The sequence below is a fragment of the Leptodactylus fuscus genome, chromosome 5, assembly GCF_031893055.1.
Source record: "Leptodactylus fuscus isolate aLepFus1 chromosome 5, aLepFus1.hap2, whole genome shotgun sequence".
NCBI lineage: Eukaryota > Metazoa > Chordata > Amphibia > Anura > Leptodactylidae > Leptodactylus > Leptodactylus fuscus.
The window spans coordinates 157,873,603-157,888,806 of NC_134269.1; the positions used below are offsets into that span (position 1 = coordinate 157,873,603).

Here is a 15,204-nt window from a genome sequence, read left to right on the forward strand (position 1 = left end):
ATTTCTTCCAACAATGTCTCAACATATAGCCTTTTAACCCTTGGTGCTACAGAGATTAGCTGATAGAAGTATACCGTGCTGAGGTTACATGAGCCTGGCATGAGTGCCCCTTGCATTGCTGGCCACATCTTCCCTGCTCCTTATCACACAGGATATTCTTTGCTTGGAGGGCTTTGCTGCCAACTAGCGGCCGCAGGTGTAATTTCAGTTCAGTACGTGTCGCTGAGCTCTGGAGGAAGGGCTGTTAATTGAATCCAGCTAAATAATTCAGTATCAGCCCTGTGGAGGACAACATGCCTGCTGTGGATAAACTGCTGCTGGAGGAGGCTTTGCTAGACAGCCCTCAGGTAAGGGCGCCTGCCTTGCTTATGATGAGGGACAGAGAGGGGCACAGATTGCAGGGTGACGCTTTATGCGCATAGTCAGATCTCACGCAGCTACAGGGAAGTAACGTGTAAATAACTCAGGGGGCAAAGTCCGAGACCTGCAGCAATAAGGGGCATGAGGGCAGGCTGCCAGGGGCATAGTCTGTGGGCAGTGCAGCAGGAAGGAGGACGTATACCCGGATGCTAGGAAACTTTGCTTTGTTATGGCGAGCCTTGCCGTACCTGTGCACTCTCTGAGGTCACATGACTGGCTGCGGGGTGGGTGAGGTGGTGGCAGTGCCCTGGGTAATGTCACCCTGGAGCTGCTGGGACTAGTAGTGTGACCGGCTGCTGTGAGGCCTGTGGGGAGGAGGACAGACAGGGCAGCCTGTTGTGCAGCGCTCAGGATTACTGTGGGAGAAGGTGTTGTGTGACTAGGGACATAGCATGGCTTTCTCCTCACCATGACTGTAGCAAGATGTGTGAAGAAAAGTGAGAGCAGGCCCAGCCCTCATCACCAAACCCTCTCCACATCATAGGTGCCCACACATGTCAGCACTTTGTCCCTTATGTCACGTGAGCAAACACTTTCTTTGGTACCCAGTATATAAATAGCATTAATCAAAAAAACAAAAAATTACTCCAGCATGCCCAATTATATATAAAAATATAACTTTTATTTCAAAAATTTAAAAACATAGTACAGACATGGATCCAGGCACATACAAATAAATAGCATTGCTGGTATTTCAGTAGGACTTCAGCAGGATATCAATAATCCCAACATCCTGCCTATATAGTGGAGTCAAGGGATTTCAAGTCCCAGAAATAAAACCAGTGGTACACCCCTCCCCAATCCCCCATTGCTCCCATTCTGGCGTGTCCTGGTCCTGTTCTGGTCCTCCACTGCATCACATGACCACTGACTATGAATCTTACAGCACTGGTTGTATGGACTTGAAGTCTGTCTTTATCCATTCCTATGAGACACTTGGTGTAACTCTAAATGGGGTCAATAGAGAAACTGACTTCAAGTCCACACATAAGATGCTGTAAAATTTAGTGATGCGGAGTGCAGGTCACATACTTTATAATATAACACTGTAAGTGAAGAGGGGGTGCTGCATACAGTGTCTAATATATGTGATGCTAGGGTGGCTAAGTCAGATCCTTACCAGTGTCCTACAGATTCATTCAATGAATGTAGATCACCATGAATACCAGCATGTAACAGGACTATGACTATAGAGTTGCAGGCGTACTTGGGCAGAGCAACAAGTGTTTCCTGTCTCTACTTTCACAAACGCTTATGCTAAGCAGGGGACAATAAGAGCAGTAATAAAGAAGCAAAGTTGAATCAAAAGTACAATGTGCTATGGACTTCATTAGATACCTGATAAAACACTTAGTATAGTGTCGAAACAGCCTGTACTCTGATGACTTTAAAGGGGAAAACTTTAGACGTGCTACTGATACTCATTGGATAGATTTACAAGGGTGCTTGTAAAATATTTGTTATCTAGTCACTCATAGTAGGCAGCTAGCTACACTTTGGTACTGTGTTTATTTTATTATGCATATACATATCAAAATATTGTCTGTCTTCTTTCACCACTAAGGACTCAATTTGTATGCAGCACAGTTTTGATGAACAGGAAATGTAACTTTCTGTGTCTAGGAAAAGTGAATGCTCTGTACTAGAAAGCAGTGTATCAGATGTATTAGGATAAATACTCCAGATAATTCTGCGGATAAAGCGGTTGTTTAACCCTTAAGGACTATCATGGTGTCTTATCATAATGATATGTGTATGGTAGTGGTGTATGATAGACACCATGATAGTACTTAAAGAGGACCTTTCATCACTTGGGGCACAGGCAGTTCTATATACCGCTAGAAAGCCGACAGTGTGCTGAATTCATCGCACTGTCGGCTTTCGCTATTGGTGCCAGTACCGTAGCTCTTCACCGTCAGAAGGGCATTCCTGACAGTCAGTTAGGAATGCCCTTCCTCACAGCAGTGCCTATAATGCTCTCACAGTACAGTACTATAGACGCTGCTGTGAGGAAGGGCGTTCCTGACTGACTGTCAGGAATGCCCTTCTGATGGTGAAGCGCTACAGTACTGGCACAGATCGGGAAAGCCGACAGTGTGATGAATTCAGCGCACTGTCGGCTTTCTAGCGCTTAATAAAACCGAATGTGCCGCAAGTGATGAAAGGTCCTTTTTAAGGGTTATACCCTATTGGTGGATACCAATAGATAGGTCATCAATATCAGATCAGTGTAATGACCCTTCTGCACTGTTACATCTCATATTACATTCATTTGACCACTATTCAGTATCTAAGTCTTGGAACACCCTTTAAGTAGAGTAAGCACGTTGTCCCCAAAAATCAGCGTCCAATGAAGTTTAATGCATAGCTAGTTGATCACTGAAGCTAACAGCTCTATAAAACTGTGGGCAGCTACCAGACCACCTGCACTGGATCATAATGGAATTGATGGGTGCTGTTTATTTAGTTTTTTGTTTGTTTTAATTTTAGGAAATTTTTTGCTTTGCCATTAATATGTACTTTGCGGTTCAACCCCTTTTAAGCTAAGGCACCACGTTGCATAAACACATTTTGCGAAAATCAAGGTTTTTGCTGCTGCTTTGTCCACAGTGGAAAAAAACACTGTTTTACAATACTAGCAAAGTGAATATGAAGTGATATGTTGTTAATCTCATTCACATGTTGCAGAAAAAAAGCTGCATTTTCAAAAATGCAGCATGTTCATTTTAGCTGCAGAATCTCAAGAGTTTTCTCGCAGCAAAAACTGAAGGAAAAACATTGCAGGAAAAACTCAGCATGTTGTCATTGTTTTTAGTTTTAGAATGTTTATATATATATTTCACTACCTGGGGTTATAGGGTAGGTTAGCACTTCTGTTATTTAATGTCCGTTACACTCTTTCACTGGATGAGAGCAACGGACATTAAATGATGCAGATGGAACCCCTCCCCCCCCCCAGTTGTGTGCCCATCTGCATTCACCCCAATGAAAAAAACATAATAGGAGCTTTCTTATGTCATGTTTTTCACTTTTCTGACAGAAGAAATGACGTGCATGTAGAACTTTTTATTCCACTATTAAAGTAAGCAAATATGACAAAAGAAAATGTCCATCATGTTGTTTACATTTGTGTCAATGGGAAAAGAAACAGATAGTGTCTGTTTCTGTTACTCTACTGCAATTAATGTCTGTTGTAACGGACATTAATAATAGTAATGTGAATATAGCCTTAAACTCTGCTTCAAAGCTGCAAACTGAGCTTCAAAACCTTTTTTTTTTATTACAGTTAAGTTTTATGTTACGTTCCTCAGCTTGTTTGGATGACTAATATTCCAGTGGTTTTCACTCATGTGATGAAACAGTCATTGCAAGTAGTCCTGTCCAAATTGGCTGGACCTTTGAGTGAACCTTGTGTTCTAATTTCAAAGACTTTTTTCCTTCTTTTACCATACTAAAGGAAGTAAGCTTTGTTTCTAAGAGTGCTTTTACACAGGCCATACATTCAGAATACTGATTTACTTTTGTGCCTTCTTTCTATTACTTAACTAAATCAGAGAGGTTTTCTCAAAGACAACTGCTATAGAATGGGATCTGTGGCATGTTCCCCACGTTCCCAGTGCATCTTTTCTGTTTTGTTTTTTTTTCCAGGGAAACCACAGCACAGCCAGGCATTTTCCCTACTGGGGACATTTAGGACTTAGAGATGTCATGATGGGACAACCTCTTTTAAGCAACTAAGTTTTCATGGCATGTTTGTCAGATTTTAAAGGGTTGGCCAGTGTGTGGAAAGGTACTGAATGCATAGTTCCATGGACTTAGGGGTTTTAAAAATACGTCATCAATATATCTTATATTTTCTATATCTATATTTTTGCACAACCCCTTTAATGTTTTATAACATATTGCAGTAATCTGTAGCTAACAGTAGTTCCTTAAGAGCTGCGGGTTCCTTCAAAGTGGATGGGGTTCTAGCAAATCCCATCCACACACTGTGGGAAAATACCGCAGCATGTCAATAATACCCACAAATATAATGGAAACATGTGAAAAGCAATGCATTACTGCTGTGGTTTTTCCTGCAGCGTTTTTTTTGCTGTGGCCCGTTATATGGGCTTCAAGTGGCCTGCTACATGGGCTTCCTCCTGCCTCTGCGATCACTCAGTTAGGTGTCATAAACATGACCATGCTATTTTTCATAGACCTTCCATGTTGGTCTATTTCAGTTCGTTCTACGTATATATAAAATGTAAAGAACCACTAAGGTTACTTCTACCATTTTTGAAGTATTTAAATGCCTTTAATGTGACAGACAAGAATGTTTGCTTCTTTTTTCTTAACACTGAACTACATTCCTTTTGCCCATTACAATGTGGTTGGGTGAGGAACATTGTTAACATATGACCTGTTTTAATAAATAGATTTGGTCCTGCATCACAATTGGCCCCCAGGCTTATTATTCTTTGTCTGAATATCTATATACAAAGTCTCCTGGAGAGCTTGGATTTAATTTGCCATTGCCACAACAGACTTTATCCCTACAGTATGTTTTCCTTTGTGTCCCCCTCCTGTCCCCATAACAGTTCTTTTTTTTTTTTTTAAACAAGATACATAAATTCACAATTTAAATATGGTTTTTGAATTCATCTTATTTGGAGTTGAAGAATTGCCGTATTTCTATCAAATATTAGATTTATCATTTACATATATATTTTGTAATGTTTTTATTATTTTGATAGACCCGCTCCCTCCTGAGTGTTTTTGAAGAAGATGCTGGAACGCTAACAGATTATACAAACCAGCTTCTGCAGACTATGCAGAGAGTTTATGGGGCCCAGGTGAGTACTCAAAAGTAGTCAAACCAGTTTCCATGTTTGTTTGTTGTTGTCCACATTGCCTGTAAAATATTCTTTATGGTATGTACTGGAATATAATCAGTTTGGGGAGGACTAAGGATAGGACATCACTTTAATATTGTTTTACTGTGTAACGTTTGTAAACTTGCTACATCTGTCACCCAGTCACATGACTGTGATGTGCTGAAGGGTTTCCGTGGCAGCCAAGGGATGTCGGGTATTTAAATATGGTGAAGACCTGACGGCAATGCCCACAATGAGTGCCAACAGTGATCACGGGCGCTTTAGATAACCGCCATGGCGCTATTTCCTGGTAGTGCATGTGGGTCACCATGTTGGGGTGGATTGCCAACCTCCTGAACAAGATCCAGGAAGAGGTTAATTAATTGTGTTGCATTTGCCTCCAGAATTCACAGTAATTAGACCAGCATATGACGAGCCTGTCTTAACAAACTTTTCTCAGTCTGTCACAATTGAGCATTTGCACCAAATAACTGACCTACATGTTTTCTCTATATTTATTATGTGATTTAGAGACTTTTTGCATCTAGCTTGACAACGAGTGTGTGGCTGATCAGGAAAGGTGTGAGGTACAGTGGGAAACAGGCATGGCTGAAAGGAGTTGTCCTTGGTAAATGTCTGATTGGCAGAGGGCTGGCCAAGGATTCGCTGCTGAGGGTTGTGTTCAGTCCCCGTAGTATACTGCACATGGAGTCATAAGCAGATAGCTCTGTGCCCTGTATTTTGGCACTGCTGTGTTACTGCAGCTCAGCTGCTATTGACTTCAGTGGGAGCAGTGCTGTAGTATGAGTGCCCAGCCACTACAATGGTGCTCCAATAGATGGTGTAAAGTTAGACAAAAGCGTTGACATCAGGGGTGTCATTATTTTTCCCTTTGATAATAAATATTAGAAGATGTTTTAAAAGAAATGAATTCATTTGTAAATTCCATATTTAGTTTCTAACATAAGTATTTCTCTTTTATCTGAAGAATGAAATGTGTTTGGCTACCCAGCAGCTGTCCAGCCAACTCCTTGCCTATGAAAAACAGGTATTGTACAGATACATTATTAATATTTTATCTCATTTGTAATGGGGTAATTTGATAATAAATATTGAAATGAAGTAAACTACTTTAAATACCCCTTTAAATGTACAGTGTAATTTTGTCTTATAAGCATGTTTAGTGCTTCGGTAAAGGTGTGTTTCTGACCTAGACATTTGTAGCATATTCATAGGATAAATATGCAGTAAAAGACTTTTTATACTTCCTGATCGGTGCCTCCATTGCTGTGATATCAGCTTTTTTTTCTGATATGATGAGCTGTTTTGTGCAACAAGTATGTTCCTATTGCTCAAATCACTCTTAAGAGCTACCTCCCACTATGGGACCAGGGGCAGGCATTATACATATCGATCATAGCAGGGGGATGGACTAAGCGCTGCAAAAAATAGCTTTATGGTGCAGTAAGAACAACAGTGACACCTTTGGTGCACCACACTGTTCATTAGCATATCAGGAAACTAACTTATATCTCAGCAACAAATGCACCGATTGGGAGGCAGAAAAAATGTAATAGGGACTGTTTAGTGACCGACTTCCATTAAGGCTAGGTTCACATCTGTGTCGTAGACTCCATTAGGAGCAGATTCCATCAAGAATGGCAGAAAAAAATCTGTGTTGTCTGTATTCATTTCTAGAATTTTGCCCTGGGAAAAGGAGATGAAGAAGTCATATCAACTCTACAATATTTTGCAGATGTAGTCAGTGAGGTTAGTATTTTTTCAATTCTTACTCTAATTCAATAAAACTAGAATATTTCTATGATTGTTAATGGGAAGTTTTACACAGGCTTACAGTTTAGATGCAGTAGAAAATACCTGCTATTAAAGCTGCAGCAGCACATCTCATGAGTGCAAACCTGTACGTCGCCTGCCTGTACATCAGTGATACTCATGATGACCTGTATGCCACCAGCAAATAACTTTTTTTCTATTACCCCTCAATTAACTTTTGCCAGGTTTACTTTTTGGCCAGAGTTTTATGCTTCCATGTTTCCTATTTAGCATTTAAAGCTGCAAGGCAAATTCCTAACACAAATCATAGAAGTAAATCCTAGACCAAAAAGTATGACCTCCATAACTGGCAGATCTGCAATGTCCTGGAGCAATAGTGGGATAGCACTTGTCAAGCTTTTTGATAGATATTTATGTCAGATTGTTATTGATAACTGAGATTTTCAGGACAACTCATATGTGTATGCTAATAATTGTCTGCAGCAAAATGATTTACAACTAGAAGATGTGAAAATGCTTTTTGCACCTCAGTTGGAGATGAAAAGCCCAAAAGTAGTTTGTCACAGCTTCTGGTTAGATGCTGCTGATTTATAGGAAATCTATCAGTAACAAAATGTGCCGTTTTGTTTCTCTAACTACCGGGAATTGTATGAGAAAGCATAGTTACCCACAGGTGAACCAGGAAAAAGTCATATATATATAATAGTCATTTTAATGGGTGATATTTGAGGGCCATCTCTAAAGGGAACGTTTTGTCAGAAAACAAACTATTGTTTAAACTGAGTTTTTTTTTTAAATTAAAGCATCTTTTTTGTGTTTTTTTTTTAGCCAGTTTTTATGACATTATCTGTATTTTTTTTAAAAAAATCCTGACATGTTGCAGTTTTTATTCTGACACTAAGCCTAATACAGTGAAATCTCTTTGAGCCGACCACCCAAATTTGTACAAAACTGGACGTCTATAGGGGTATAGGGTCAAATTAAAAAAGTGTAAAAAATGTCTAACAGAGTCAGCAAGCACGTACAGTTCCCAAGAGCTCCAAATAATGATCATAGAACTCAAAATTAGAGATGAGCAAATAGTATTCAAAACTATAGATTCGAATACCTCACTCCATAGGAATGAATGGAAGTGACCGACGCTTACCACCTTGGTGTTAGGCCGCTTCCATTCATTCCTATGGGAGCGAGGTATTCGAAACTATGGTTTTGAATACTATTCGCTCACCTCTAATCAAAATCATTTCTGCTTTAGCACAGAACAAGGTGTCACATCAACAGTTCATAAAGAGTCAGGCCTAGACTAGGACTAAGAAAATATCCATGGCATTGTACAAAGGTCTCTCCAACCCACACACATGACCATAGAGGCTCCAACTCTGTCTTACTTCAAGGGTGTCATGCACATTTTCCTAGTTCAAGATAGCCCCGTCATTCGTCCCCACTATGGTTTTCCTCTCGTTCCTAATCACCATGAATATATCACATTAAATCAGGGTCCTAAGCAGGGCCAGCGTCAGCACATGGCATAGTCGGGCAAGTGCCGGGACCCACAGACCCTCTGGGGGCCCCCCGACACTTGCCCACCCCAGCACAGAACGCAGGTGCAGTGCCCCCAGTTGGCGGGAGGTATGTCCCGATTTCAACTCATCGGCAGAGGACACCGATGAGTTGAATACATATGCGGGTAAAGCAGGAGCTGTCACAGCTCAGCTCCTGCCTTACCGCTGCGCTCCGGCTTCGGCGTGTGTAGGCGCGATGTGATGACGTCACATCGGGCTTACAACTATGTGAGTGGAGTGAGAGAGCGGCAGGGGAGCATTGGAAGGTGAGTACAAGTGTTTGTGTTAAACATTGAGGGGAACATAATGTAGGGGGCCTATGAAACTGGGGGCAGATGAGGGGGGGAGAATGGCATGAAACTGGGGCAGATGAAGGGGGGGGGGAAACAGCATGACACTGGGGCAGATGAAGGGGGGAGAATGGCATGACACTGGGGCAAATGAAGGGGGGGAGAACGGCATGACACTGGGGCAGATGAAGGGGGGGAAACGAGAGATCGAGGGGGGAATATAATTTACAGGTGACTGTAGGAAGATTATACTGTGTGGGGGTGCATGAAAAATGAATGAGAATGGGCGGAGTCAACATAAAAGTGGGTGGAGCTAAGTTTGCCACGGCGCGCACGCACGCCGCATATTTTGTCCCTCTTTCGGCTCTTCAAAAGTTGGGAGGTATGCTCACTCATCGCACCGGAGCGTCTTCACCGGCTGGCTGCATAGGTGACGCCACACTCCTGCGTGATGACGTGTTGTCACTCGCTTCGTCCGCCCACAGCGGCGCACAGTGTCCCAACTCCTTGCTTGTAGGAGGCGGAAGGACAGGATCGAGCTCCCCATTGGTGAGTATTCTTCAGGGGGGAGAGGGAGTTGGGAGAGGGGGGAAGAGGGGGAGGGGGAGAGAGGCAGGGAGCCCATTGATTTGCTCCACAAGGGGCCCCACTGAGACTCTGTCGCCCAAAGGCCCATAAAAACCTGGTGCCGGCCCTGGTCCTAAGTATGGTTCGCTTTTTATTCCTATTCCACAACATGGCTGCATTTTCCCCCTTCACAGTTAACCTTGGTGATACTTGCTGACATTTCATAGGCCAAAATCTGAGCTTCACTTGGGAACACCCCAAGAATGCCCATTTTATTGTGGGGTATACATAAAACCTGTCCCTTTTGTGGTCCAGTTTCCAAGAGAGTTGGCATGTACTGTATACTCAGTATCTCAGTGGTAGCTTGCATTGACTAGGACATGAGCTTTCATCTCCAGTGTGATGCTGGTGATTTTCTTCCCTGACTTTGCAAGTCTCCTGCACTTGCTTGCTGCAGTCCATTGATATGACACAGCACAGAGCTGCCTCCATATTTGTCTAACAATGTATGTAAGTCCAATTTGTGGTCTTTTCATGGGCATTCTCAATTAAAAATTTGCAAAATAAATTGGTCTTTGTTTTGATTTGGTCTACTGATAGAGAAGTATCTGCTATAAAGTATAATGGGAGAAAAATCGGTCACTGAAAAAATGGCCTTATTAATTAGAATAGCGATGCCTCGGGTCTGTGCCAGTCGCTACATTGGCTGCCTATTCATTATAGAATAAAATATAAAGTTATTACTCTCATCCACAAGGCTCTCCATAATGCTGCACCTCCCTACATTTCCTCCCTCATCTCTGTCTACCGCCCAACCCGTGCTCTCCGCTCACTCAATGACCTAACACTTACATCCTCTATTATCAGAACCTCCCACGCTCGTATACAAGACTTCTCCCGAGCTGCACCACTTCTCTGGAATACTCTACCCCGGAAAATCAATTTAACTCCCAATTTCTACAGCTTCAAACGCAAACTAAAGACACATCTTTTCAGACAGGCCTATCACAATTCCTAATGTAAACCCTTCCGTACTATAATTAGAATCCCCAAAATTTAACCTTCCTCTGTCCCCGCTCCCACATTACCCCACATGATATGTCTTTTCAGGCTAACTTTATTTGTCCAAGCTCCATCCACATGTTACAGGACACCACCAGTGATGGCTCATAAAGTTTCGTTTGTGTAATGACAGTAACCTCTATTACAAAATTGTCTGAATACTGTATAAGCAATACCGCCCCTGCTACCTCTTGTGTCACCCCCTCTACCTCATAGATTGTAAGTTCTTGCGAGCAGGGCTCTCAGTCCCATTGTGTGAAATGAAGTTCTTTGTTATGTATCTGTCTGTATTTGAACCCTACAAATTGTACAGCGCTGCGGAATATGTTGGCACTATATAAATAATTTTTTTTTTAATTATTATTATTAATAATAAAGGAGTCTTACTGTAATATGCTAACACTTCCTGATCTGTAAACTGTATATTGATCACTTTTCAGCAGTCATTTCATTATTGTCACAGACAGGATTACAATGGAAGTAATTTATTATAAAGCTGGAGGCAGATATCTAGGGATCCACCACTGACAATAGGTGATGAGGTCAGCTCACCCCCTGTCCTTCTTTGTACAGTTCACAGACCATATTTAGAATATTCTCCCAAAGTATTAGGACATCGTTCTTAATCATTGAATTCAGTAGTTTCAGGGGGATGGGTCACTGACTACTGAGATGTGTAGTGCATAAAGTTATTAATGCTCTGCTGGCTTAATAACAGAATAACTCCAGACTTTTTCTGGCATTAATATCAATACAAAACTGCTTACCAAGTCTGAGCAGCTGCAAGAATCGGTTGTTACCCTGACAGTACATATAGGTCATTTCAGGTTAGAATTTTAGTTGTGCAATATGCTGTTTCCAGTGGATGAGGCACCTACCCTCATTGGTACACATGGCCTTATAAATTTTACAGAGTTACCTCCCTTGCATATCAGCAGCTGTAACTGAAGCAGTGAGGACGAGATGTGAAGACCACCATATTTGTAATAACAATTTCCTGTTTTTTTGTGGAAAAGTTTCTATGGAGTGAGTCACTTAGCAGGGTTGGGAAACAGGTAATGGACCAATTCCTAAATAGAATATCCCAGTAAATATATGATTGTCTTCAACAAGTGTAGAAAGCTAATAAATTGGAAAAAAAAATACATATTCTTTTTTAGAAAATAAGTCTACAGACCTATATATAAAAAGCAGAGAACAAATGTCAATAGAAGTTTATAACCCCCCCCCCAAAAAAAAGAAAAAAGAAAAGAAAAACTAAAAATTGAAATCATCCACCTTTCTATAGATTTGAAATAAAGATTAATAAACAAGAACAAACATACATAGTAACCAAAATAATGGAGAGGTGGACCGCTAAAATAGCAGTAACAGATGAAGTTGGATGGACCCTATTGACTTTAATGAGATCTATCATTTTAATTCTGATACTGGCGGAGGTAAAAGTCCTCCATTCAAGACTTTTTCATCCCCTGATTTTCAGACGGACACTGTGACGAAATCTCCAACAGAGACTCAGACGCACACATGCATTTTTAAGTAATTGACTGCACCTTACTTTAAAGGAGCACTCCAAGGATTCAGGGCCTGACATAGGGGTCCTCTATAGTGCTTTTTGAATCCCTACGCCCCCATGTTATCAGGTGTATCACAGTGAATCCGCTTTGCCTGGCGTGTTCCTTTAAAGACTCAGCAGTGGTACATAGATTTTCTTAAACAATTTAACCTATAGTGGGGTCTTTGATCTAGCACGGTTGGTCAATATTATGGATTGATAAATTGCATGTATGGTTTGGAGCCCATTTTGCAATCTTAGTCTCATTGTGCAGTGCCACTTAATCAATTATTTCTCGCTTTCTGTTCTCAGAATTGTACCTAAGGTGAAAATTGCTGTCAGGCATTGCATTGTCCTTGTTTCTGACTCGCTTGCCTTTTCTTGGAAGTATAGTCAATGTAACAATAAAGCCAGATTCTTATTTTACTTTGTAGATATATAATTTCTTCGTATTGGAGTTGATACACAACACATATACCGAGTAGGAGTTTTGTTTGCTTTCCCATGCACCCAAAGCACACATCTTGGGTTCTATTGAGACATCTTGGTCACCCTTAGGAACCTCCTGCAGTGTTTCATATGCAGATTCCATTATCACTAATAGATCAAGCTCCAGTCTTCACCAGTTAACCCTTTCAAATAACTGGACAAGCACTGATTTCAGCTGGTTCTAGAGGTATTTAATAAATCATAATGTATTTTGCTATGCAAATATTGATAAGTAGTAACAGTATTGTTCTGGAATAGTAACAGATGTTTTTTTAATCAAAGGCTAAGCCATGCTCTATAAGGCCCCTTTCACATCATGTCTGTACCTTATGGACGGATATCCTTTAGGTTTCTGATGGGCAGCTATACCTTTATATCTGTAAAGGAAAGAATAGTCTGTAGTGTGTCACAGCAGAAAGGTATAGTTTATTTGCAGCATACAGTGGCATTTGTTAGACTTTCATGTTTAGTACATATTTCATGAGATTTCCCCAGTTTGTAAGTCAGATGTGAAAGGAAAATGAGATGTGAGCAAAGCTGCCTGACCTAAATATCCCAGTAATACTGCACAAGTTAGGTTTTGTTCACACTACCGTTATTACAGTCTGTTGCTGCTCTTTCATTCTGTGTTTGTATTGTTATTCATCAGAACAGTGATAAAACATGATGAGAGTAAGCTTCTGTCATGTTTTTTTACATGGGGGTGAATGCAGATGGACGTAGGGGGCCTTGTCTGTATCTGTTGTTTAATGTTTGCTCTTATCCTGGGATGAATGAGAGCAACACATCTTCAAAGAAACTGCTATTATTATACTCTGGGTCTTTTCATATTACAGAGTATAATAAATGGAAACCCAGGGAAGGCCTCCGACCATTATACTGAAGCGACCCCAGAGTATAATAGCAGTTTTCATTCGACCAGTTCAGTAGCAAACTGCCGGGCGAACCTCAAAGGATGTATCTCACAGAGTTCGCGCAACACTTAGTCATACTGTAAAAGAGGCCTGACCTAAACAATCAACATTAACATATTCCACAGCACATTACAAATCATAGTGTTCATGGACAGGCAAAGTGAAAATACAGAGTAGTAAATCAATTCACACACTAGAAGTGAGGAGCCTGCTCATAAGAACTTACAAGCTATGAAATAGAGGGGGTGATACAAGAGGTAGAAGTGCTTATACAGGGGTCCAGAAATAAGGTAACAAATCAGTGAAGCTGTTTGAGCCGGTCACCAGCAATGTTCTTGTAGGTGCAGATCCAAAGTGTTTAGGCATACAAGGTTATAGACGTATATATAGATAAGATCCGCAACTCTTCATCGTAAAAAATATGTGTTCTTTATTTCTTCATATTAAAACGGTATAGAACCATGGACAGACAAGTGCAAAAGCAGGAAAAACACAAAGTGTAATTAAAAAAACGCTGGTATTACATAGCTGGCTGACGCGTTTCAAGACCGCGAGGTCTCTTAATCATAGCCTTCTAGGTAGAGCACCTAGAAGGCTATGATTAAGAGACCTCGCGGTCTTGAAACGCATCAGCCAGCTATGTAATACCAGCGTTTTTTTAATTACACTTTGTGTTTTTCCTGCTTTTGCACTTGTCTGTCCATGGTTCTATACCGTTTTAATATGAAGAAATAAAGAACACATATTTTTTACGATGAAGAGTTGCGGATCTTATCTATATATACGTCTTTGATCAATTTTTCTTCTTCAAGTCCGGAAGAATTGGATCGTGCACCTTACATCGGAATATGGTGAGCTGTTTTATCAATAATGTTTTTTCTTGAAAAATAACTTTTTTCTTGATAAGTTTTTTTTTTTATACAAGGTTATACATCGATAAAGGCATTATATCCTGTGGTATAATGTAGGGAGTTCAGAAGTGTTAGAAAGAACATTAGGAAAAGTTAAAGGCCTGTCTGAACACGCACGTGTTCTTGGGTTGCGCTTGAAGCTGTGGAAATTGAGTGTTTTGTCCTGGGTTCATTTTGGAGAACTGATGCAAGTTGGAAGAAGCTTTGGAGACAGAAGTTGGTGGTCCTGATTAAAGGGGTTCTATCATTGGGAAAAGTCATTTTTAACTAATCACTTCCTTACATAGCCTTTAGAAAGGCTACTTCACACCTACCTTTTGTATGTGAGTTGCCTCAGTGGTTTTTGAATGAGCCTGTTTTTCTTCATATGGTAATTAGCTTCCAGCCAGCACAGGAAGTTGTCAGCCAGCACTCCTCTCTGCTATTATCTCCTATCTGTGTGTGCAAGCAGGACGCTGAGTCATCGTCATCAGCAGCCTGTGTTGTACAGACACATAGGAAAGAATAGCAGGGAGGGTGCACAAAGAGACTTCCGGGGTGCACCAAAAGGCTAATTAGCATATGAATAAAACGGGCTAATTAAAAAACCACTGAGGTCATTTACATACAAAAGGTAGGCATGGAATAGCGTTTCTAAAGGCTATGCAAGGATGTGCTTATCTAAAAATGACTTTTCCCAATGATAGAGCCCCTTTAAAGGGATTCTACCACTAAAACACATTTTTTTCTAGTTAACACGTCGGAATAGCCTTTAGAAAGGCTATTCTTCTCCTACCTTTAGAAG

The 15,204-nt window shown here is 40.9% G+C and overlaps 1 protein-coding gene across 2 annotated transcripts in view; it reads left to right on the forward strand.

Moving 5' to 3' along the window:
- Positions 1-209: 209 nt before the first annotated feature.
- Positions 210-15,204, forward strand: part of APPL2 (adaptor protein, phosphotyrosine interacting with PH domain and leucine zipper 2) — a 29,185-nt gene continuing 14,190 nt past the window's right edge. For both annotated transcript variants that reach the window (XM_075274547.1, XM_075274546.1), the window contains exons 1-4: positions 210-347; positions 5,157-5,255; positions 6,265-6,324; positions 6,975-7,046. In XM_075274547.1, the coding sequence (XP_075130648.1) occupies positions 294-347; positions 5,157-5,255; positions 6,265-6,324; positions 6,975-7,046 (285 nt within the window). In that variant the 5' untranslated portion in view covers positions 210-293. The remainder of the gene's footprint in view (positions 348-5,156; positions 5,256-6,264; positions 6,325-6,974; positions 7,047-15,204) is intronic.